The sequence below is a fragment of the Vulpes lagopus genome, chromosome 2 (genome assembly GCF_018345385.1).
Source record: "Vulpes lagopus strain Blue_001 chromosome 2, ASM1834538v1, whole genome shotgun sequence".
Classification (NCBI taxonomy): Eukaryota; Metazoa; Chordata; class Mammalia; order Carnivora; family Canidae; genus Vulpes; species Vulpes lagopus.
Genome location: NC_054825.1, coordinates 138358085 through 138385133, shown reverse-complemented (window position 1 = coordinate 138385133; position 27049 = coordinate 138358085). Strand labels below are relative to the sequence as shown.

General features: G+C 34.5%; 1 protein-coding gene and 1 pseudogene across 3 annotated transcripts in view; one reads left to right on the top strand and one right to left on the bottom strand.

Annotated features, from left to right (window-relative positions):
• VPS13A (vacuolar protein sorting 13 homolog A) overlaps positions 1-27049 on the top strand; it is a 233138-nt gene that overhangs the window by 94374 nt on the left and 111715 nt on the right. For all 3 annotated transcript variants that reach the window (XM_041740166.1, XM_041740174.1, XM_041740183.1), the window contains exons 25-33: positions 349-503; positions 897-1053; positions 13698-13777; positions 15427-15486; positions 15698-15851; positions 16572-16688; positions 16767-16870; positions 17934-18101; positions 19475-19779. In XM_041740166.1, coding sequence (XP_041596100.1) covers positions 349-503; positions 897-1053; positions 13698-13777; positions 15427-15486; positions 15698-15851; positions 16572-16688; positions 16767-16870; positions 17934-18101; positions 19475-19779 — 1300 coding nt within the window. The remainder of the gene's footprint in view (positions 1-348; positions 504-896; positions 1054-13697; positions 13778-15426; positions 15487-15697; positions 15852-16571; positions 16689-16766; positions 16871-17933; positions 18102-19474; positions 19780-27049) is intronic.
• Positions 3947-5627, bottom strand: LOC121482314 (annotated as a pseudogene).

The window sequence follows — 27049 nt, the reverse complement described above, 5'->3', positions numbered from 1 at the left end:
CTCTCTTTCTCTCAAAAATAAAATAAAATTTTGCAATTTTTAGACTAATAATTTTACACTGGATCTCAGCCAAAAGGCCAAGAAGCGATAGACTAATGATTTAAAAAGTGATGTTCATTAAGCTAAAGATTAATTTTATATTTTCTACACTTTTTTGTCATCAAAAATGTTATTTTCAGACATAAGCTCTGTATTCTTTTCTATTTTCTGATCTTCACATTCACATTTTGAAATGTTTTAAGACTTTAATGTATTAGTATTCATATTTACTTCAGAAAAATTATAAGACCATTGTTATTAAATCAGTCATTTTAATTTTTGACTTAAACAATATTCTGTAATATTTAGATTCTGAAGAAGAATATTTTGATGCACCTTGTAGTCCTTTGGAAGAGCCTCTTCAGTCTCCCACTGGAGTTCAAAGTTGTCAGCAGAAAAAGATTCAAAAGCCAGATTGTTCAAAAAATATGATTCAGTATAAAATAAGATTTGAAGTGCCAGAGGTATGTACCATAGTAAAATTAATATGACTTATTTAAATTGTCATTTCTGCTATTTAGTTTATTTATATGGTCTTATTGCTAATATGTACTCCTGTTTCATCCAATTTAAGCTGAATCCAGATATTGCTTTGTGATTTTTTTCCTCCCCTTTTTGTGAAGATTAATTTTCTTAATAAAAAATTAGGGGTTTAGATCATCTATTATGGTCCTTTGATAGGAATTTATTAAAGATAATTAACTGTACAAGATACATGTGTATACATGTGTGTATATAAAGTCTCCTTTAAATTTTAAATACAGATCATGTGTATAACTTATCCATTCAAAACCACCACCCGCATAAACAATTTTTTCTTTTAGATAGTGGTAGTTTCTTTTTTCTTTTTGCTCTAGGTTTTGATTCAGTTTTATCACCTTGTTGGAGATTGTGAATTACCTGTGGTAGAAATTGATGTTTTAGGATTGGGCACAGATGTTGAACTTAGAACATTTGATTTGAAAGCAAATGCCTTTTTGAAAGAGTTCTGCCTAAAATGCCCAGAATACTTTGGTAAGTATCTCAGTTTTTTAAAAATAACTTTTATTGTTTGACTCCCTTCTAAAGAGTTTAAAATTCTCTAGGCTTTAAATCAGTACATTCGGTAAGATATTCTCGAGGAAATATTACGAGTTGGTCTTCAGTTTTTATCTTGGGAGTCTGGGAAGGTAGAGCAAAGAGAAAATGATAATTTTTTTCATAAAGGAAAATATAATAGTCCTGGTTTAATTTTATATCTATCTAACTGAATACTATGATGCTGAATTAGTTTCCTATTGATAATGTAACCATTTACCACAGATTTAGTTTCTTACAACAGAAACTTCTTAAAGTTCTATTAAGCAGTGGTCTGAAGTCTTAACAGGTAAAAATCAAGGTGCCAGTTAGAATTCCTGTATGGAGGCTCTAGGGGAAGATCCATTTCCTTGTTCATTCAGTTGTTGCCAAAACACATTTCCATGTGGTTTAAGTCTGTTTCCTGCTTATGTAATCGGTGAGGGCAGACCTTAACTCTACAGGCCTCTGTAATTCCTTGCATATAGTTAGTTCTCTATATCTCAGAACCAGTACAGGGTGATAGATCCTTCTCATGTTGTCATCTCTGACCTCAATCCAGGCTAATTTCTTCTTTACCCAATTACCTTTGCAAAGTCCCTTTTGCTATATAATATATAAGGTAAGATATTCTCAGGTTTTAGAGAGACAGAACATGGACATCATTGGGTGTCAGGGCGTAGCATTATTTTGTCTACCATAAACACTTTATGTCCCAGAATCATAATGGAAAAATTTTGTGATACCTTGGATAATATTTCTATTTATTGTGTTAGGCATTTAGGAGAGGGTATTATGTATATTTCTTCCTTTATATTTTTGGGTTTATTCTTATAAGATAATTCTCAATGGTTGATGGAATGATTATGACAAATGATTTATTTCTAATGCCTTTTATTTATTTTTCTTGTGTTATTGCTCTGGCTAGGACTTCCAATATTATGTTGAATAAAGGTGACAAAAGTAGCATCCTTGTCTTGTCCCTGTTTTAGAGTGAAAGCTTTCAGCTTTTCACCATTGAGTAAGATGTTAGCTATGGGCTTGTTACATATGGTCTTTATTATGTTGAGGTGTGTCTCTACACCGGTTTGGTAAAAGTTTTTATATAAATAGATGTTGAATTTTGTCAAATGCTTTTCTTCATCCATTGAGATCATAAGATTTTTGTACTTCATTTTGTTAATGTACTGTACCACATTGACAGATTGGTGAGTGTTGAACCATCCTTGAAATAATTGCTACTTACTTATGGTGTATCATCCTTTTAATGTATTGTTGAATTTGTTGTGCTTATATTTAGTTGAGAATTTTGCATCTATGTTCATCTAAAAAATACTGGCCTGTAATTTTATTTTATTGTAGTATTCTTGTCTGAATTTGGTACCCAGGTAGTGCTTGACTTGTAAAATGAGTTCAGAAGTGTTTCCTCTTATTTATTTATTTATTTAATATATGTATAATTATATATATTATATAACGTTTAATATATATATATATATATATATAAAATATATCTTTATGTTCCTTTATTGGAGCAAGATTCCTGACCAGTATACAGTGATGTATTACTAAACAAGACCTGTGCAGAAATTACATACTATCCATCTAGACAGGTTTTCATTCCACTTTACCTATCGATGGAATAGTTCCATTTATAAGTTTTATTCACCAAAAAGCTTTGAATTTGACCAGGCTGTCCATTAATTCATCTCTGAAAAAGTTAAGTGGCATTTAATTTTAGCTACTATAATTTACAGCATTAAAAAGCTTATGCATTAGGTAGCTTCCCAAAATGGTATCCTATGCACAACGGCATTAAGTAGAGCAGGGCCCGTCATCTCACCTGGATTCACACAGACAGGCCTCACGTGAGAGCTATATGCTAAATAGCTAGTACTTTGAGACAAAAGTACTCCTGAGTTTCTTACCACCAATACGACTTCTTACTCTGAGAGTCTGTCTTCTCGGCCACATTTCACAGTACCAACGAAGACATGCCAGTAACTGCCCTCTGTGTAAGTTGGCATTAGAGCACCAGGTCTGTCTGATGGTGGTGGCAGGCACTACTATTATATCCAGGCAAATAAAGGCCCGTTTTTAAAAATGCCATTTTGAGATACAAATCAAGGGCACAACATATTCAGAACTCAGTTTTGAGCAATCTGGTATCACGACTGATGTGGGAGAGTTCAGAAACTGATGGCAAACTACACCTACGATGGCTCCTGGCTTTGGAGGCATTAATACATTGATTCGGATCCCTTTCTCAGTCCTCACAGCCCTGAGGTCACCCTGCAAAGTGCGTATCAAAAAATACGGAGTCAGGGTGACAAAGTTTGACAATATGTTATACAAGTCAAACTTGGAAAATCATATTAAATACACCTGTTCTGAGAAAAGCATCAAATCCTTTATGTACACATTTAGTTTTATTGTAACAAAGCAACTTGTACACTTTTAACGTTTAAAACTGAGCATCTTTCCTTGTTTAAAACTGAGCATCTTTCCTTTCCAGTGAAACAAAAAGAAAATTTAAAAATAAACAGGAACAAAATTACAATAGAGAATGTCAATTCCAAATAAGATCCTACAGGTTCTGCTGATTCTCCCATCGAGTGGCAGGGCTCAAGTCATCATTAGGAGAGTGTTATTTTAAAAGTGTCATCTTAAACTGCAAGGATGTCCGTTAAACATCACAATTAAACATGCCAAAGGAGAAGCCATGTTGTCAAAATGCCCACTTAACCCACCCAAACATCTCAAACCCACCCTTTGCTGACCTTCTATAACCCCATTTTAAATTTTTTTTTTCTTTTTTTAAACAAGAGAAAGTAGACAGGTATATGTTCGTAAATGCTAACTGTCCATATTCACATAGAGACACAGTGTAATCTCTGAGCCCAATATACAGAGAAAGGAGGAAAAAGCTAGAATTCTATGCACTACTACACAGGGGCCTAGCACCCTCCGGCTTCCAACAGAGCTAAGGGAGCAGAGGTTTTTATTTTTTCCCACAGAGCATGGTGGTGTTGATTCCATAAAGTTTTTGTTGAGACAGGAAGGAATAAAAATGAATTTGGAACAGAAAAGGGGTAGAGATTCTTTTCCCGCTGTATTCTGCTCAAGGTATTTCCCCCCAAAATAAGTTGAGAACAATGGTATAAAGGGAGAGAAAAGAGACTTCAAAAAAACAGGGCGAATGAGCACAAGAGGAGGGGGGGAAAAAGAGATGCAACTTGTTCCCAGGGACTGGAGAAAATTAAAAAAGGAAGGTTGGAATTCATCAGTGTTCCATCAGTCATTTTCTCCATCCTCCTCTCCTTCCTCCCCCTCATCATCATCTTCATCTTCTTCACCTTCATCCTCATCTTTTTTTTTCTCATCTTCATCAATATCTTCCAATCTTCCTCCTTCTTCATCATCATCTTCTTCTCCTTCTCCTTCTTCATCATCCATATCAGGAACCAAGTAGTACTGTAATAGATTTGGCCAAATATCATCTTTGATGACCTCTCCTAACTCATCTGCACTTGCAGCAGAATGGTCAGTAAACCAGGTGAAGAAGCTCTCTGGTTCCTTGTTCTGTCTCTTCCTGCTGGCTTTATTCTGTGTTTGACTTGAACGTTTCGTCAAATCCTTTCCAGATTTCCATTTGATTTCAGTGGACTTTGACGTTGGATCACCACTCTCATTCAGATGAAATTCTTTGGAGAGAACTTTATTTTCAAAGTAAGGGATTTCATCAAAATAAAAATCTATTCTGTAACCTTATTTAATATCTTCAAATTCTGTCACTTGACTCTTGTCAAATAATGCAGTGCCTCTTCATCCTCCTCCCCAAGCAGTGCAGACACTTGTGGATGGTTGACAAATGTTGTTACCCAAAAATTGGGGATTTGGACGATCAATTCCAATCTCTTCTGAAAAAAACGGTTGGCGGAGTTTGTTATATTTCTGTTCTACTTTCAAAATCTCCTCACTGGCTTGTTCATTAAGTCTGTCTATTTCATTTTGTACTTCATCAATATGTTCAATTGCTTCTTGCTGTTCTTTTTCTCCCTTCGGCAAGTGCTGAGAGGTTGATGTCTCCTCTGGCTTGGGGGCCGGAGGCAGCCTCGGTTTCTTCGTTTGAGGTGCCAGCGAGGACTGGCGCTTGGGGACCATGCTGTGAGGAAACTTCACGAAAGCGGGAGAGGGGCACGTCAGGAAGAAGCTCCGATTACTCCTCCTATTTTTTAGAGATGTTTCAGAAAGATTAGTATTAATTCTTCATTTAATGTTTGGTAGTATTCATCAGTGAAGCCATCAGGCCCTGGACTTTGTTTTGTTGGAGGTTTTTGATTACTGATTCACATCTTTACAAGTAATTAGTCTATGTGTATTTTGTATTTCTTGATTATTAAGTCTAGGAAGGCTGTATGTTGTTAGGAGTTTATTCGTTTCTTTTAGGTTGTTCAATTGTCAGTGTTATGGTGTTTCATTGTAGTCTCTTATGATCCTTCGTATTTATGTGGTTATCAGCTTTAATGTCTCCTTTTTCATGTCTGATTTTATTTGAGCCCTCTTTTTTATCTTGGTGAGTCTAGCTAAAAGTTTGTGCATTTTGATTATTTTCCAAAGGAACCAGCTCTTAGTTTTATTGATCTTTTCAGTTATTCTCTTTTAGTCTCTATTTCCTTTATTTCTGCTCTGATACCTTATTTCCTTCTAATTGGGGTTGCATTTTTTCTTTTTTCTAGTTGCCTGAGGTGTAAAGTTAGATTGTTTATTTGAGATTTTTCTTGTTTCTAGGGCTAGGCATCTACTGGTTTGTGCTCTGCCCTCTTAGAAATCCTTTTGGTGCATTTCATAAATTTTATTATATTTATGTTCTCATTGGTCCTAAGGTATTTTTTAAAATTTCTCTTTTGATTTCTTAATTGACTCAGTAAAAAACTGAATATCTGAAGTAATTCTTTGTGACCCAAATAGTAAAACTGTCACTATTTGCAGATGACATGGTATTATATATAGAAAACCTTAAAAGGATCCACCAAAACGCTCATAGAATTAATCAGTAAATTCAGTAATGTTGTAGGATAGATAAACAGAAAATTCTTTTGGGTATCTATACACTATGAGGAGGAAAAGTTAAGAAACAGTCCCATTTACAGTTCCATCAAAAAAAAATACATAAAAACAAATAAGGAAGTGAAAGATCTGTATACTGCAAACTATAAGACAGTAATGAAAAAAAATTAGACAAATAAATGGAAAGATAGTCCATGCTTATGGATTGGAATAATTTTTTTTAAAGATTTTGTTTATTTATTCATAGAGACACAGGAAAAGAGAGAGAGAGAGAGAGGCAGAGACACAGACAGAGGAAAAAGCAGGCTCCATGCAGGAAGCCTGACGTGGGACTTGATCCTGGGTCTCCAGGATCACACCCCAGGCTTCAGGTGGCACTAAACCGCTGCGCCACCAGGGCTGCCGTGTTTTGGAATAATTAACATGATTAAAGTGTTCCTATTATCCAAAGCAATTCTACAAATTCACTGCAATCTGTATCAAACTTCCAATGGCATTTTTTCACAAAAATAGGAGAAACAATTATGGGGGTGCCTGGTTGGCTCAGTGGTTGAGTGTCTGCCTTTGGCTCAGGTCATGCTTCTGTGGTCTTGGGATCGAGTCCTGCATCACGCTGCCTCTGAGGAGCGTGCTTCTCTCTCTGCTTGTGTCTCTGCCCTCTGCCTCTTTCTCTGTGTCTCTCAGGAATAAATAAATAAAATCTTAAAAAAGAATTTCTAAATTTGTATGCCACCACAAAACACCCCAAATACCCAAAGCAGTCTTGAGAAAGGACAAAATTGGAGGAATCATGTTCCCTGATATCAAAATATATACAAAGTTATCTATGCTACTGATATAAAACTCTATGATAACATAAAAACAGACCCATCGATCAATGGAACCAAAAACAGTCTAGAAATAAACCCATTCATATATGGTCAGTTACTTTTGGCAAAGAAGTTAAGAATATAAAATGAGTAAAGGATAGTTTGATAAATGGTGCTAGGAAAACTGGACAGCCATATGCAAAGGAGTAAAACTGGACTACTATTTTATACCATACACAAAGATTAAGATGGATTTAAGGCTTGAATGGAAGAACCTGAAACCATAAAACTACTGGAAGAAAATATAGGCAGTAAGTGCCTTTACAGTAGTCTTCTGTGAGTATTTTGGATCTGACTCCAAAAGCAAAGACAAAAATTAACAAGTAGGAGTACATTTACCACAAAACTTCTGCACAGCTAAGGGAGCCATCAACAACTTGGCAAGGCAACCTTCTGAATGGGAGAAGATACATGCAAATCATACACCTGATCAATGCTTAATACCCAAAATATATAAAGAATCCCTGCAACTCAATAGCAGAAAACCAATGCAATTAAAAAAAGGGCAGAGGATCTGAATAGACATTTTTCTCAAAGAAAATATACAGATGGCTAACAGGTATATGAAAAGATCCTGAAATCGGTAATTATTGGGGGAAATGCTGCTCAAAACCACAATGAGATATCATGTCACACCTGTCAGAATAGGTGTTATCAGAAAGACAAGAAATAACAGGTGTTGGTGAGGATGTGGAGAAGAGGAAATCCTTGTGTACTGTTGCAAATGTCAATTAGTGCAGACATAATGGAAGACAATATGTAGATTTCTCACAGAATTAAAAATAGAATTTTATGATCTAGCAATTCCACTTCTGGGTATTTTCCCAAAGAAAATGAAAACACTAATTCAAAGAATAAATGTACCCCATATTCACAGCAGCATTATATATAATAGCCAAGATATGGAAACAGCCTAAGTGCAGTCAATGAGTGAATGTGTAAAGAAGAGGTGATAATCTTATTCACACATATACACAAACACACAGTGGAATTCTATTTAGCCATTAAAAAGAATGAAATCTTGCCGTCTGTGATTACATGGATAGACCTTAAGGGCATTATGCTAAGTGAAGTAAGTGAGAGAATGACAAATACCATCTGATCTCACTAATATGTAGAATCTTTAAAAAAAAAAAAAATCCAACCTGATAGGTACATAGGAAACTGGTGGTTGCCAGAGGCAAGGGATGGAAGTGGGTGCCATTGACATGGGTGAAGAGGGTCCAGAGATAAAAATTTCCAGTTACAAAATAAATCAGGAGGATGGAAAGTATAGCACTGTGGCTGTAATTAACAATACCAAATTGCATATTTGAAAGCTACTAAGATAGTAATTTTTGAAAGTTCTCATCAGAAGGAAAAACAAAATCGTAACTATGGATGAGGACAGATACTAACTAGACTTACTGTGATCATTTCATAATTATACAAATATTGAATCACTCACTTTATTTTATACCTGAAACTAATACAATGTTATATGTCACTTATACTCAATTTAGAAAAGAGAACTGATTGAGTAGATTAATTTTATAAAGCTTCTTTGGAGCAGAAGAGCATTGTATATGATTAGAAATGACATTTTAAAAATTTTAATCTATTTTTAAAGTACTTTTTGATTCACAGTGCAATTGAGCAGTTTAGGTATAGGGATTTTCCTCTGTACTTACACATGCATAACCTCTCCCATTATCAACATCCACCACCAGAGGAGTACGTTTGTTGCCGTTCGTAGACTACACTGACATAGTATGCCCAATGTCCATACTTTATTTTAGGGTTCAGCTTGATTCTGTGCATTCTGAGGGTTTTGGACACGTATAGTGACATGTATTGAGCATTATATTATCATACACAGTAGTTCTGCTCTAAAAATCCTCTATATTCCACCTTTTCATCCTTTTCTGTCCTCTCCCACCTCCTGGAAACCACCGAGCTTTTTTACTATATCCATTTTTTATTCTTTTGCCTGAATGTCACATAGCTAGGATCACACCATATTTAGCCTTTCAGACTGACTTTTTTCAGTTAGTAGTATGTATTTATTTCTATATCTTCTCATTTCTTGATAGCTCACTTTTTAGTCCTGAATAACGTTCTATTGTATTATGTACCACAGTTTATTTTTTTATTCACTTACTAAAGGATATCTTGGTTGCACACAAGTTTTGAGAGTGCAGTAAACATCTGTATGAAGGTTTTTGTGTGGGCATACGTTTTTAACTGCTGTTGGTAAATACCAAGAAACATCACTCTTGGGTTATTTAGTAAGAGTACATTTAGTTTTGTAAGAAACAAACTGTCTTCCAAAATTGCTGTACCATTTAGCGTTCTCCTCAGCAATGAATGAGAGTTCCTGTTGTTTCATAGCCTCACTAATATTTGGGTGTTAGTGTCTTTGGTTTTGAGTATTCTGATAAGGTATGAAGTGGTATCTCATTGTTGTTTTTTTTTTTTTTTAAATATGCCTTTCCTTGATGACATGTGTAGAGTATCTTTTCATATGCTGATCTGGCTTCTAACATAGTTTCTTTGGTGAGTTGTCTGTTAAGGTCTTTGATCTATAGTTTTAATGGTGTTTGTTTTCTTGATTAATTATAAGAGTTCTTTGTATATTCCTTTATCAGATGTGGCTTTTGCAAATATTTTCTTTTTTTTTTTTTTAAGATTTTATTTATTTATTCATAGACACAGAGAGAGAGGCAGAGACACAGACAGAGGGAGAAGCAGGCTCCATGCAGGGAGCCCAATGTGGGACTCGATCCTGGGTCTCCAGGATCACACCCCAGGCAGCAAGCTGCGCCAAACCGCTGTGCCACCAGGGCTGCCCTGCAAATATTTTCTTATCTGTGGCTGGTCTTTTCATTTTATTAGCATTATTCTTCGTGGAACAGAATTTTTAATTTTAATTAAGTTCAGTTGGTAAGTTTTTTTCATGGATCATATTGGTGTTGTATCTAAAAAGTCATTGCCAAAATGAGGATATCTAAATACTGTGTTATCTTTGAAGTTTTATGGTTTTGCATTTTACATCTAGATCTGTGATCCATTTTGAATTGATTTTTTTGTGAAGGGTATGATTTCTTTGTCTAGATCCTTTTTTTTTTTTCTCCTGTGGGTATCCATTTGTTCCGTCATTTGTTGAAAGACTGTGTAAATGCTAATGTAAATAGTATTCTGTTTTGAATTTCAAATTCTCCATTAACAGTTTGGATATATAGGAAAGCATTTGACTTGTATATTAACCTTGTATCTTACAACCTTGATCTAATGGCATATTAGTTCTATGACAACAACTGTTGTTGTGGATTCTTCCAGATTTTTTGCACAGATGGTCATGTTATCTGGAAGCAAAGACAATTTTATTTATTTATTTATTTATTTATTTATTTATTTATTTATTTATGATTTTATTTACATAGAGACACAGCTAGAAAGAGAGAGGCAGAGACACAGGCAGAGGGAGAAGCAGGCTCCATGCAGGGAGCCCGACGTGGGACTCGATCCTGGATCTCCAGGATCATGCCCTGGGCTGCAGGTGGTGCTAAACCGCTGCGCCACCGGGGCTGCCCACAAAGACAATTTTATATCTTGCTTCACAAAAATAAAAAGAAATACCTTTAATTTTTGTCTTAATGCATTTGCAGACACAATTATATTTAAAATCCGTAAACACAGAAAGACCTCTTACTTGTTTCTTAGTGTGAAAACTTTGAGTTTCTTACAATTAAGCATATAGTTAACTGTAGGTTTTTAGAAGATATTCTTTATCAAGTAAAGTAGTTATTTATTCCTAGTTACTGAGAGTTTTTATCATGAATGGTTGCTGGATATTGTCATATGCTTTTTCAGCATTGTTTATATGATCATTTAGTTTTTCTTCTGTAGCCTATAGATATCATAGATGACATCAATTGATTTTCAAATGTTGAACTAGCCTTGCAGTTTGGGATAAGTTTTACTTATCATGGCACATAATTTTACTTGTCATGGCACATAATTTTTTTTTTATACTTGGTTGGATTGAGTTTGCTAATACTTTCTTGAGGATTTTTTAATCTGTGTGTGTGTGAGATCTGTTTTATCTGAGTTAATGAGAGTTACTGGCCTGTAGTTTTCCTTTTTTTCATTCTCGGTATTGCCTTTGTGTTGGTTGGTATTAGGGTAATTCTGATTTCGTAGAATCAGTTAGCAAGCATTCCTTCTGTTTGTATCCTCTGAAAGGAATTGTAGAGAATTGGTATAATTTTCCCTCAAATGTTTATTAGAATTCACCATTGAACTCATCTGAGCATGGTGCTTTCTTTTTTTGGAAGGTTATTATTGACTTGATTTCTTTAATAGATATGAACCTATTCAGATTGTCTATTCTTGTGCAAGTTTGGCAGATTGTATCTTTCAAGGAGTTGGTACATTTTATTAGGTTATCACCTTTGTGGACAGAGTTGTTCATGGTATTTTTTAAATTATCTTTAATGTTCATGATACCATTTTTTTTGTTTTATTTCTAATACTAGTAATCTGCATCCTCTTTCTTTTTTTCTTAGTTAACCTGGCTAGAGGCTTGCTAATTTTATTGATCTTTTCAAAGAAACATTTTTGGCTTCCTTAATTTTTCTAATGACTTGTTTTCAGTTTCATTGATTTTGATCTACTTTTTAATATTTCTTTTGCTTTGGATTTATTTTGCTGTTTCTAGTTTCGCAAGGTGTAAGCTTAGATTATATTTTATTTTCTAACATATAGCTTCAGTGTTCTGTATCCTTGTAAACAGTGCTTTTGCCATAGCCCACAAACTTTGTTAAGATGTGTTTTTATATGCATTTACCTTCTAATATTTTTATTTTAAAAAAATTTTTTAAAGATTTTATTTATTCATGAGAGACAGAGAGGGGCAGAGACACAGGCAGAGGGAGAAGCAGGCTCCATGGAGGGAGCCCAATGTGGGACTTGATCCCAGAACTCCAGCATCACGCCCTGGGCCGAAGGGAGGCGAAGGGAGGCTCAACCACTGAGCCACGCAGGCGTCCCACTTTCTTTTCTTTTCTTTTCTTTTCTTTTCTTTTTTTTTTTTTTTTTTTGCGTCCCACTTTCTGATATTTTTTAATTGCTGTTGAGATTTCTTCTTTTATCCATGTATTATTAGAAGTATTTGTTCTCCCAATATTCTGGAATTTTCCAACTATATTTCTTACTGATTTGTAGTTCAATTTCATTGTGATCTGAGTGTAAACATTGTATTATTTTTATTGTTTAAAATTTAGTAAGCTGTGTTTTATGGCCCAGAATGTGGTCTGTCTTGGTGTATAGTCCATGGGAGCTTAAGAAGATATATTCTACTAGTCTATAGATACCCGTTATATCCAGTTGACTAATGGTATTATTACCAAGTTCAACTATGTCCTTACTGATTTTCTATCTGCTGGATCTGTCCATTTCTGATAGGGGGAGTTGAAGTCTTTAACTATGATAGTGGGTTCATCTGTTTCTCCTTTCAGTATTATCAGTGTTTTGCCTCATGTATTTTGATGCTAGGTTGTTAAGATGCATACAGCTTAAGGACTGTTCTGTATTCATGGAGAATTGACCCCCCCTTTATCATATTACTATTTATTATGCTTTTTTTTACATCAAGAAATAGTTTGTTCTTGTGATTGGAAAGAAAAGTGAACCGATTTGGTAGTGTTTTCCAGCAATCCAGAAGTATTATAGCAGTTTTTAATTATAATGTTTATTTTTTGTTTGTTTTCCCAAGAGCACTGGATAAGAAAGCTAGCACACAGAGTACTGATACACAGTTGTCACTGCATCCATTTCTATAATATTTTTGCTTTTGGTATTTTAATGGGAGTAGGAAGAAGTGAATAGCGTAGTTTCCTATAAATGATCACTAAATCTGGAGATAAATGTTTGAGAAAATCAGGACCTTTTTAAGGTTGAAGTACAAATAGCATCTGCAGTAGAAGGCTGGCTTAAGAGCTAATAAACTTCTAAATCTGGAAGATCTGTGGAATATGTTGCATTTTTTTCACTCAAAAGTATTATGATTGATTTCTAACCTTCTATTGAGATACTGATTTTGAACAGTCATAAGTAATATAGTGATGCTGGTTTTAAAACTCTTCTACAAACTGCTGTTTTACACTAGTGTTCCTAATATTTTCTTAAGTTTTGATCAGAAGAAAGAATACAACTAATTATACAGTAATTGGGTTTATTCTAATCTAAACTAATACACAGAAAAACTTAGTTTCTCATCACATACCTGATCTGTCTTTTCAAAAACACTAGCTTTTCAAGGAGTCTGACAATTTTCTTTCTAGGCATTTCTATGGCTCAGAGCCACGATTCTCTTCATGTCCTTTCATTGTTCCTAATAATCTATTTTTTTCTATAATTGATTGCTACTTTTTCTTACTTCCTATCTAAGTTTAGAATAATAAAATTGTTTCACAATGTGACATAGGAGACAGGAAAGGAATTGTGGGGAGAAATTATAGCCTCAGAATTTAAAATAAAGGAGGAAGGAGAACCAAGGTAGAATCCAAGGCCCAAAGCTGATACAGGAAATTCTTCTTTTCCAGTTATGTTTTATTAATGTTTCTGTTATTTATTTTCCATTATTTTTTAATATGGAAGAGTAATTTTAAAAATCATTTTTAGATGAAAACAAGAAACCAATTTATTTGGTTACAACACTGGATAATACGATGGAAGATCTGCTAACATTGGAATATGTGAAGGTAAGCACTTCCGTTTGTATGTTTGCTTTGGTAAGTGTACTTCTGAAATGTTGTAATCAAGTTTTGTTAGTTAAGTTCAGCTTAATCTACATTGTAACGTGTTTTCTAGAACTCCTAAAACTTTAGGGTTTTCTTCTTTTGTCATTCTTTATTGATACACTTAATATAGAAAAATAATAGACCTCTGTTCTAAGTAGAAATGAAATTGAGTTTTTTTCCTCTATCAGGTTACCGAAACCAAACAAACCCACAAAAAAAAAACAAACAAACCAACAAACCCAAAGTTTTTTTCTTTTTTCAAAGACTTATTTATTTGACAGAGATAGAGTGAGCACAAGTGTGGGGTATGTGGGAGAGAGGCAGAAAGACAGGGAGAGAGAGAATCTCAAGCAGATTTCCAGATGAGCATCGAGCCTGGTGCTGGGCTTGATCTCACAACCCTGAGAGATCATGATCTCAGCCAAAATAAAGAGTTAGCGGCTTAACCAACTGAGCCACCCAAGGCACCCTAAACCCAAACTTTTTAATCTTGATGGAATTTATTGTGATATACTATATGAGATGAGGCTTTCATTTGATTTCCCAATGTTATCTGAAGTTAACCTCATTTTCCTGGTTTCCGTGACTCCATTCCTTTTCTATTGATTTATGATACTCATTTCATCAAGTTTTTATATGTATTAGGGTCTACTTAAAATTTATTCCACGTTTTCACTGACCTGTTTTTATGTAAATGCCACGTTAATTTAATAATTACTTTATCATAGGGGTACCTGGGTGGCACAGTTTCTTGAGCTTCTGACTCCTGGTTTCCATTCTGGTCATGATCTTAGAGTTGTGGAATCAAGTCCCACTTCAGGCTCTCTGCTTAGCATAGAGTCGGCTTGGAAGCCCCTCTGCTCCTTCCCCTTTCATTCATGTGTGTATGTATATGTGTGCTCTATCTCAAATATCTAATAATAAAAATCTTAAAAATAATTTGGGGCACCTAGATGGTACAGTCAGAATAAGCATCTGACTGACTTCTTGGTTTCGGCTCAGATCATGATCTCAGGGTCTTGAGGTCAAGCCCCACATGGGGTTCTGACCTCAGTGAAGAGTCTGCTAAAGTTTCTCCCTCTCCCTCTGCCCCTCCCCATGCTCACATGCATGTTCTCTCTCTCAAACCTTTAAAAAAATACTTTATCATAATAACAGTGCTGAAAGAGTATTTTATTGCTTTTAAGACCATTTTTACTATGACTGATATAGATATTTTAGGGTTTTTGTTTGTAGCATTAGCTTTTTTTAATTTTTTCAATATATTTTTAAATTTATTCATTCATGAGAGACAGAGAGGCAGAGACACAGGCAGAGGGAGAAGCAGGCTCCATGCAGGAAGCCCGACGAGGGGCTCGATCCCGGATCTCCAGGATCACACCCTGGACCGAAGGTGGCGCTAAACCCCTGAGCCACCCGGGCTGCCCCAGCATTAGCTTTTATATGACAAAAGCATTCTAGATCTAAACATAATGCACAGTATTTGGATACTTGGTAGACAATTCTGTCACATGGAGGAAGAATTAGAAAGGACCTTACAGAGTTGCAATTGTATAGACTCTATGTCTTCCTAATGTATTCAAACAGATTTGCTTTTTCTCTTTGGATAGGCTGAAAAGAATCTGCCTAACTTGAAAAGTACTTATAACAATGCTGTACAACTGATTAAGGTATGAGCGAGTAATATTTATTTTTAATTAGATATTGTGTTTCTAAGTAAATATATTACGAAGACTATTTTGTAACTAGAACTGTGTGATTCTTGAGGATGAAAATGGAATATTATAAACTCTATCCTTTATGCCACAAATCATAGTGCCTGATACTGAGCAGCAAACAAATATTTATTGACCTATTACTAAAATGAGCTTTGTTCTTTAGGTGAATTTTTCCTCTTTGGATATTCATTTACATACCGAAGCACTTCTGAATACAATAAATTATTTTAATAATATACTTCCACAGTTGGAAGAAAAATCAGCCCCAGTGTCTGTTGCAGAGACTGAAGACAAAGGAGAGGTCATTAAAAAAATGCGTATGTTTAAAATTCAGCTTCAAAGTTTTGTACCCTGTCAGATTAATAATAAGTTAGCCTTTGCTTGATTATTCATGTATAACATTGGCTTCAAAATTCTCTTGCCTAGATTAATATCTGGAAAGATGATTATATCCCAGGTAAATTTAGAAAATAATAAACATAATGATTACCAGTGAAGAAAATGTGGCTTTTACTTATCATATTTTTTAGTCTAATATTATACAGTCTATACAATCTATAATTTTTAGTCTAATATTTAGTATTTGATCTGGATTATAATTTATGCATTTATTATCATAATTTTAGATTAGAAAAATAGAACTAAGAAAATTTGAATCATTTTTAGAGTATATTCTTTAATCAAGTACTCTTTAAGTAATGAGAAGATGCAGGTTCGACATTGAGAACTATTATCATAATCATTGTATCTCAAATGATTTGTGATTTTACAACTATAATTTTTTAGTTTCAAATATTAGTCTCATCTAGGAACCATTTTTTGTTGTGTCTGGTTTGTTTGGCTTTGTTTTCATTATATTTGATTTTTTTATTTTTTATTTTTTAAGAATTCCTAATTTAGTAGGGAATATCTTCCTTGCTTTCAGTGGAATTGCAGATCAGGTTTTCCTCTAGTATTATCATTAATTTTTCTTATACTTCAGTTACTTTATTAGAGTAGTGAGGTGACTACTAAAAGTCTTTCTTTATGTTTTGCAGCTTTAAAACTATCAAAGAATGAAGATATTATTACCTTGCAAATTTTAGCAGAATTATCTTGTTTACAGATCTTTATTCAAGATCAGAAACGTAACATTTCTGAAATTAAGATTGAAGGTAATAAAATTTGAGAAAAATATATTCAGAATTATTAAATTAAAGAAAAGGCATTTAATAATCCTTACATTCCCTTAGGGCTTGATTCTGAGATCATTATGAGGCCTGCAGCAACTGAAATAAATGCAAAACTAAGGAATATCATTGTTTTGGATTCTGATAAAACAGCTGTATACAAAAAGGTATGAATTTGTTCCTTTTACTTAATAGTGTACCTCATTAAATATGATTTTCTTTAAACATTGGTCATAGGTATAAATTTGTTGTCAGAATTTAGCAATGTAGCTTACTTATTAGGTGGCTGGATTTGGAGTTAGGTGTAATTGGGTTTGTTTCTTAGCTCTGTTCCTTAGCAGATGAGTGACTTAAAATAAGATTCTGTTTCTTTATTTGTAAAACGAAGATCAAATATCTCATAAATAAGTTTATATAATGCTCCTGAAACATAGTTGGGGGCTGAGAAGGGGCAGTTAGTAAATGCCTTTTTCAATTTCTTCTTTTTTCTCTTCTCTTGGATTACTGTGAACTCTGTGATGCATTTTAGATTTCAACAGCAGAGGATATAGAGTCAGACTGAACAGATGAGATTATCTTTTACTTTATTTTCATGGGTCCTTACTCTGGTATAGCTTTTCACAATGTTAACAGAGTCCTTTGAACTGGGAGACTTGTTGAAGAGTCTGGAAAACCTATTCACATATCTCAAATAAAGAAAAGTAAATTTCATTAAGTTGCAGAGGTACATTGTTACTTGAACCTTTTACAGTGACCAAAGAATGTGTTTATATGGTGACTGTCATTACACAAGTATACACACTAAATGAAAATTTATGATCATTTTTTCTTCCGTTTTCCTCATTTAAAATAAACCGTTGCACCAGACCTAAGTTGATTTCATGACCCACAAAGGAAACTTTATCACCAATTTGAAAAACTTTGCAGTAGAGGTTCTGATACATGTGTTAGGTGGCACCTGTGTGGCTCAGTGGTTTGAGCGTCTAACTCTTGATCTCAGCTTAGGTCTAATTTTTAAAGGTTTGTGAGTTCCGGCCCCCATGTTAAAAAAGAAAAAAAGAAAAGAAAAAAGAAACAGTGATGTTAGAATTACTGCTTTATTTGTACTTCACTTGAATACTTGGAAGATTTTCCAAGTATGTGTGTATGTTTTATTATTCTAAGCTGTATTTTTGTACTAAAAGCACATTTCAAAAATGGGTTTTGATAGTTAAATTTTCTCTCATTAAGGCTGTTTACATCACTGGAAAAGAAGTGTTTAGCTTCAAAATGATTTCTTTTGTGGATGCAACTGCTGGTTCTGCATACACAGATATGAATGTGGTTGATGTTCAAGTTAACTTAACTGTTGGTTGCATTGAAGTAGTTTTTGTCACAAAATTTCTATACTCTATATTGGTAAGTATGTTAATCAAATTTTTTATTTTTTTCTACTAGTTGGAAATTGCTGTGTGTCACACATAGATAAAGAACAATAATTCCTGGCTTTTTCCCTCCCTGATTTTTCAGACTTTTCTGGTTATCTTTTATCATGACTGAAATGCATAGTGTTATTTATATAACATCATTTTTGTATAGGAGAATACTCAAGTTAATTCAAAAATACATTTTAATATATTAAATATATGTACATTATATACCATGTATAGGATTTGTTATATATATTAAATTCTTTATTTTATATATAATTGGTTTGTCTTTGTTTTACCTGACTTCTAGTTAAAAATACTAAATATATAATTGAAGTTTGTTTTGATCTCATGTAATCATTATGGAAATTTTATTTGCTGCTGCATATTGTAACTGTGATTATCTGGGGCTTTAAAGGGTTAAGAATTAGCCTTGTATGATACTGCCATAAGGTGTTTGAGTTCTTTTTCTCCTCTTCATAGTATTTTCCCCCTGTGTTTTTCCCTTGCTGTCAGCTGATACTTTTTTTTTCTGTGAGTGTCATACCTATCTCTGTGACTTTAGTGTTCACTTTTTAAAAATGTTGTCTCTAAATTCTGATGTATAAACTGGATAATCATTTGATTCTAAATAAATTATTTTTGTGATCTTTTAAATTGAGGTTACAATGCATTTCTTAATAGACATAAGAATTTTTTGGACAGAAGTAGAAGAGATGAACAAGCATCCTTGGTCTAATTTTTATTTTTTTCTGATTTATTTTTATAATTCAAAATCATTATGTCCCTGAGCCCTGCTGTGATAGTCTTTTACTCAAAAGTTACTGAAAATAAATTGCTTTGGAACATGGAAGTGTTAAAATTAAGTCTAATTCTAGATGTGTAATTTTAAAATCAAGTCTAATTCTAGATATAATTTATGTTACTGAAGTATTTTCTAGAGTTCAGAATTAAAAAATTTAAGAGTTCTGAACAAACATATTTTATTATTTTTTCCATTCTTTTTTATCTTACAAGCATAAATAAGCTGTCCTTCCATTGAGGCTGCATAGGGAAATACAGTGTGCTTGCTTAGCCATTAGGGAAAGTGAGATAATAAAGGGAAATAGTTTTCAATGAAACCTTGCAATATCCACATGTTGCTCTCTTCCAGGGACAAGATTTTTGTTTTTTCTGTATCTTGGTGTTTCTTAACTTTTGTTGCAGAAAACTGAGATTGAATACAGACAACCAGACTTTCAATAAAGAATGGTTGTACCAAGAAAAATTTTTTCTCATGGAGATGAAATAAAAAACATCAAGATACATTTAACAATCATTTCTTAATGGTAACCTTAAGAATATAATTTTGTTATCTTTTAGGCTTTTATAGATAATTTTCAAGCGGCTAAACAGGCTTTGGCTGAGGCTACTGTTCAAGCAGCAGGAATGGCTGCTACTGGTGTAAAAGAATTGGCACAGAGGAGTTCTAGAATGGCATTGGATGTTAACATCAAAGCCCCAGTGGTAGTCATCCCACAGTCTCCAGTTTCTGAAAATGTTTTTGTTGCTGATTTTGGACTAATTACAATGACAAACACATTCCATATAATAACAGAGAGCCAGAGCAACCCCCCACCAGTTATTGATTTGATAACAATAAGGCTGAGTGAAATGCGACTATACAGGTAAGCTTTTCTTAATTACAATTGTGGAGAATGCAATCTCTTTCCTTTTTTTTTTTTTTTTTTTTAAGATTTTACTTATTTATTCATGAGAGACAGGCAGAGGCATGAGGGAGAAACAGGCTCCCAGCTGACCAGGAGCCCAATGTGGGACTTGATCCCAGCCCATGGAATCACCACCTGAGCCAGAGGCAGGCACTGACCCGACTGAACCACCCAGGTGCCCCAAATGCAATCTTTTTCAAACTTTCTTCATTAAAGGTTTTGGCATCCTGAGTCTTCTGTCTATAGGGAGATTTTATTTTATATGACTATACTTCATTTTGAGATTTTTCTCTTCACCAAGCTTTTTGGCAAGATCTATTATACTCGTCTAGTTTTTTGAACACCTAGATGGTATTTGAAAATTACTCCTTAGGTAATTAGGAACACTGTACAATTTATTATTTGAGGATGTGTATTTGTGCTTATTTGTAGTTCCTTGTAAGTCAGAAGATTATGAAAGAAGTGAGGGAATTTCTAATATACATTTATTCACTTTGTAATACAGCTTTACTCAAACTACTCTATGAGCTTTGTACTATGGATCTGATGCTCTAATTTAAAACAAAACAAAAAAAAAAACAAAGAATACAGTCATATGTAGTCATTGGGTTTAGGATTACAAATTAGGAGAATAAGTGAATCTCCTAATATAAATTAGAAGAATAAGAGAATAAGTGAGTGTTCCAGAACTTCTTATCGTGTTTCCATGCTATTTCTAGTCACCTATTCTAGATTTAGCACTGTATTTCTTTTTCAACTTGGATCCATCTCTGTTTATACCACTCTGTTTATACCACTTGCCCTCTTCTTCCTATCATTTTTCTTTGATCTCATTTTATTTTTCTCATTCCCTTTATTTTGCTACCTCTACTTCTGTCTTTTTAAGAATTTTAATTTCAAATTTTAAGTAAACTCTATGCCCACGATGGGGCTCAAACTTCTGACCCCTTAGATCAACAATCACATGCTCTACCAACTAAGCCAGCCAGGTGCTGCTGGGCCTTTTTTCTATTAGTTGAATATTTTTAAGGCAGCTTTATTGAGGTATAATCGACATGTAATGAATTACATATCTTTAAAGTATACAATTGGTAAGTTTTGACATGTATACATGTGTGACAATATGTGTACAATGTGGTATTCCTTAAATATTGTATAGAGTTTACCACAGAGCCATTTGGGCCTGGACTTGGCTTATGGGAGTTTTTAAACTGCAATATCCATTTCTTTAATAAACTCAGGACTATTCAAATTAATTTTTTTTCTCAAGTGATCTTTTTCTCAAGAAATTTGTTCATTTTATCTCAGTTATAAAATTTTATGGCATAAAGTTGTCTATAATACTCCTTTTATTCATTAATATCTATAGTGGTATCATCCCCTTTATTCTTGATATTTATAATTTGTGTATTTTTACTTAATGAACTAGCTTTTGATTTTCTCTCTTGTTTTTCTCTTTTCTGTTTCATTGATTTCTGCTTTGATATTTCTTTCTGCTGACTTTGGGTTTAATTTTGTTCTTTTTGTAAGTTATCATTAGGTGGTAGCTAAGATTATCACTTTGAACATTTCTTATCTAATGTAGGCATTTAGTGTTAAAATTTCAGAGTTCCTCTCTATACTCTCTTCTCTCTGGCGCTTTACTATATGAACTATGACTGCCTTGCTCTTTTTGGACTGTGAGCTCTGTCATCTCAACTTGCAGACTTTGGTGGCCTTTTCTGGCTTTATCTCCCTTTGCCATGGCCTGTAAATTATCTCAAGAATAAGAAAGTTGGGGCAATTACAGAACTCACCTTGTTGGTTGGTTGGTTGCTGCTGCTGTTGTTGTTGTTTTAACCACTTCTCAGGAATGACTATTTGTTGCATGATATTGTATGTCTTGAAAAACACTTTTTAATATATTTTAAGTGGGGTTTTCTGATGAAGAGGAGTTTCAGTTAGGATGGTAAACTTGGTTCATGTTATCTCATCTTGGATGGAAGGAGAAATTCATCAATTGAATATTTAAGTACTTACTAAGCACCTAGTATATCCCAGGTACTGTGCTAGGGAACAAGAAGTATAATAATGAACAGTCTTTACAGGGGATGAATAAATAGTATCCACCTCATTGTCGAGGTAAGTGTTATTTAATGAATTTACTGATATCATGCACAAAAATAGAATCATAGTTAGATTTTGGAAGGGTTGTAGAAAACCCAGATCAAAAGGAGACAACATTGGAGGTTGAAAGAATGATTTACTAACTACAAGTGAGATTCACATAAGATTTATATGTAATGCTGGCTAGGGTAGAGAAGTGAGGTAATAGAAAATCTAGTTAAGAGAAATTTGAAATAGAATTTATAGTAAGAGCTTGTTGAATGGATGTCAGGGTTCAAGCAGAGAAGTTAAATTTTTTGACTCAAGTTGCAGGCTTGTAAAATTTGGTGATAATGCACTTCACTGAGATAAGATAGAGCAATAAAGAGAAAAAGCTGAGTAGAGACACTGAGTTCTCTAGTAGGTAAAGTAACTTGGAAGTTGTCTGACTTTGATGTGGAGATGTAGAGAAAGTGATTGAAGGACACTTGGATGCATGTGTATAAAGATGTTAGAGGGTTTGTGGGACTTCTAGATTTGGGAGTCCTTCGTAATATTTAGGTAGTTATTAAAGCCATGTCATACAGTGGGACATAGGGACAGAATGCTGACAAATGCCAATACATAAGGAACATATATTTCTCAGAAGAGATTAAGAAGGATAGGCAGAGAGATGCAATCCCGGAGGGTATGTTGAGACAATGTTGAGGGCTCTGTTGATATTGTTAACCACGAATTAATAGTATGTGATTTTTTTTCATGTAGTACTTGATATTTGGTGTTGGATTCAGGCAAGACTGAATTTTTAACAAGCAGATGTGACTGAAGGTGGTGGGACAGGATTGTTAAATATTGAGAGTCATGTTAATGGATAATGGAGATGGAAGAAATAAAAGGAAGCCAGGGTACTGTAGAGTAAAAGAATGTAGAGAGAGGTTTCTAAATTGGAGATTTATCAAAAGTCTTCAAAGACTTCTCCAAAGTCTTCAAAAGTAAGCATTGACTAGTTGTTGAATGATTAAAGCAAGAGTAGAAGATGATAAAACTGGTTGATATGCTTAAAGGGATAGAGTCAGAGGTGACTCCTATCATTTGTATCATTGCAAATTAAGGGAAAGGACTTCTGTATCTCTTAACCCTGAGATTAATAGGGTGTTGGAGAAAAATTGGCCTCTATTTAATAGAGCTCCATGGAGAGCTAGGTTTCAGTTAAGGTGATAGATTCAGTAAAGACATTGCAAAATGTAGAATGATTTGTTCAGCTAAGTCCAGAGAAGTCAGAAATCATAGGAAAATACTGAGGTGAGAGACTTCTGTTTTAATAATAGGCTATAGAGTAGCAATTTAAACTTTAAATGGCTCGTTAACTTTTAAACTGTATAAAAGTCTAAATTTACTGAAAAAACATCACATTTTGCCTTATTTCAAGAAATAGTAGGTATAAATTAGGTGTGAATCGTTATTACAAATAGATTGTTTTGAAAAGAGTTTATTAAATATCTCTAGAGCATTAAAAATATTATTTTCATGTTCAAAAATGAGTTAACTTTTTATTGAAGAAATACATAAAATGATATTAAGATAAGCAGAAAAGATTGCTGACAATATGGCCAAAGGTAAGTACTATTAATAATTTGGTGTGTTTTTTCTAGTTCATTATTTCTGTATATATACTTGAGTAAAGTAAGAATTACATTGTATATTTTGGATTATAAATTTATTTTTTTCCTTTAACAATGTGCTATCAATATTTTTCCATGTTGAGTGCAAATTTTTTTTTCTTTTCTTTTTTTTCTTTTTTAAGATTTTATTTATTTTCATGAGAGAGAGAGAGGCACAGACACAGGCAGAGGGAGAAGCAGGCTCCATGCAGGGAGCCTGACTTGGGACTTGATCCAGGTCTCCAGGATCAGGCCCTGGGCTGAAGGAGGTGCTAAACTGCTGAGCCACCAGGCTGCTCGCAAAATTTTTTATAAATCATTTTATCCTGCAGGTTTTTAAAAATTCAGTTACCTGTTGTTAGAAAGTCAATTTGATTCTGGTTTTTTTTTGCTGTTATAAATAATGCTGTAAGGATGACTAATGATATAGTTCATCAGTGCTTATCTGATATTCTACTCATATGTTTAGGATAACTCATTTCCTGCAGACATGTTCTGGAAATAGAATTACTCAGTTAAAGAGTATAACCAATTTTCTCTGAAATTATTTTAAAATTATTGATATTTAGAAATTCAGTTTGGTTACAGCTTCATAGAAAAACACACAAAGATAAATAAGCATTCATATTTGTGACCACTTGTGTTGAAATCATTTTGTTGCAAAGCTGTTAATTGCAATGTAAAATTTTAAAAAGACATTTACAGTACTTTTATAAGGAAAGATGTAAAACTTAACCAATGGCCAGAAAGAAATCTTGATTAAATGGGGAGAGAGTATTTTCCTAGACCTAATATTATAAAGATGTCAGTTTATATACATTAATTTATACATTTAATATATTCTCAGTAAAAAGTAAATAGTTCTTGTTAAAGTCTTTCAAAATTATTATGAAGTGTGTTTTGGAAATATAAATAATGGACAAGATGTTGCGAAGATTTTTTTAAAAGAAGAAATTGAGATAGGGAATGAAGACATAACATTTGAGGTACTATTAAAATAGATTGAATTGTATTAAATACTTCTAAAATGTATTATGAAGTAAAATGATAAAAACAGTGAGACAGGATAGAAAGCCAGTGATTGACCACATGTGTGTATATGTATCTTCATTATTCATATCTATAGTCAGTCTTCATTATACACAGATTCTATCTTCGTGAATTTGCCCACTCACTAAAACCTGTTTGTAACCCCAAAATCAATACTCATGACATTTTTACAGTTACTTCTATAAGATGTATATAATCATGAGACATGTTGATCTACCAAAGCCTATGTTCCCAACTGAGATGTCAGGCAAAGTGACACTCTGCCTTTTTATTTTAGCAAATAATTGTACAGCACACAACATATTGCAGTTATCTAAATGAAAGACTGGCAATAAAGCTAGAATAAAATAAACATAGTCCCTTCTTTCATGAACCTTTTATTCTAATTGTAACTGTTGACAATAAACTATAGTATGTTAAATAGAATGTGATTGCATAGGAAAGGTATCTACGTGAGATACTGGGTAGTACTGGTAAGGAGAAGTTTTTTAAGGAAGCAGTCTTTTGACACAGCAATTAATGTTTCTTGCAGTTTGTCCAGAAGAAGAAATTTACTCAAAGATCCATAGAAAGATAAAATCCAAGTTTTTTTTCCAAGTTTTTATTATAATGAAGAATTAAAAACAACATAACTTTTTAACAGAAGGTTGACAAAATGACTTCGATATAGTCATTTAATATGCAGTTATTAAAATTGTACATGAGGAATTTCGAGAGAAAATAGCAGAATAGGAAGATCCCAGGCTCACCTCCTCTAATGGATAAATCTAGATAACACCCACAGTCAGTGTAAATAACCCAGAAAATGACCTGAACACTGGCAGAGGAGACTGTCCACAGCTAAATGTAGAGAAGAGACCACATCGAAGAGAATAGGAAGGCAGAGACACATTAGGGAGCCAAACTGACCCTCAGGACTGTCCGTCCATAGGTGGGAGGGACACCTATGAGCATGGAGAAGAGAGAGATACAGATCCCATCCCAGGGACCTCACTAAGAAAATGAATCTTAATAACATTTGGCTTTGAAAATCACAGCGACAGGGATCCCTGGGTGGCGCAGCGGTTTGGCGCCTGCCTTTGGCCCAGGGCGCGATCCTGGAGATCCGGGATCGAATCCCACGTCAGGCTCCCGGTGCATGGAGCCTGCTTCTCCCTCTGCCTGTGTCTCTGCCTCTCTCTCTCACTGTGTTCCTATCATAAATAAATAAAAATTAAAAAAAAAAAAAGAAACTTAGCATAACTTAGCAAGTTCTTAAAATCAGTGTGGCTTAATATCTGGGACTTTAAAAGTCAGCGGGCTCACCTCTGGGAGGAAAGCCGAAGCACAATGGGAAACTGAGTACCCACCATCAAAGAGATAGCACAACAAACAGCCCCCTTGAGATATAGCACAGAAGCAACAGTTTGTAAAATGTCTAGGGTATACAGGAAGAAGATTTATTTACTAATATCAGAACATGTGCAGAAGGAATAGTGGGTCTTTGTTAGTCTTATGCAAGAACAAAGAGGCTGACCGTCGCCATTACCCTTCTCTGTGCCACAACCTATATACACGGACACTAGTGGGAACCAGCACAGCTCAGACACTTTCCACCAGCTTGCTGATTATGCGCCCTGTTTCTGCATACTCTGCGGACCCACTCCAGCCATCATGGCTATGCAGTTTTCCTGGTTGAGTGGAGGTTCCCCTCCTGTAGCAGACCAACAAAGACCTTATCTTGCATGCACCATATACTCTGCCCCTGCATTCTCCAGACGACCTGCTGCCTCCAACATACTCTTTGTAGGAGTCCATCCAAATAGGTGGCACAGACCTGGCAGTGTGCAAGCAGCTCGATAAGGGGCCAAAACCATTCCAAAATGACTCCTACAACAGGGTGAGGGGAAATAACCACACACACCAGTTCACCTAGGGCCTCAGCTGTAGGCCAGGGGCAGACATCTGGTCGGATTGCAGCCCTACCCACTAAAAAAGCTGCACGGGGACAACACAGGGGGAGGCCCCTGTAGTTCGTTGCTACCGCTGCCCTGGCAAACACTTGGTCTGACCCAGGGCAGTCCAGACTGGACCACTAACAACACAGGAACCAAACTCTCCCCAAACAGGCAAAGAGAGCCATCTCAGGAAATTGGACTAAAGGCAAATTCAGCTCAGACATAGTATGGTGTACATACCACATAGAAAGTGCTCCTGAAGCACTGCATTCTGGTGTACAGGGGACATTGCACTGCAGCATACTACAGGACTTCTTCATAAGGCCACTACTTTTAAGAGCAGGATGTATAGCTGATTTTCTTAACACATGGAAATAGATAAAGAGTTAGACAATGAGAAGATGGAGAAAGTGTCCCAAGTGAAAAAAGGGGACAAAGTTATAGAAAGAGAGCTAAACAAAATGGAGATAATATGCCTGACAGAGGATTTAAAGT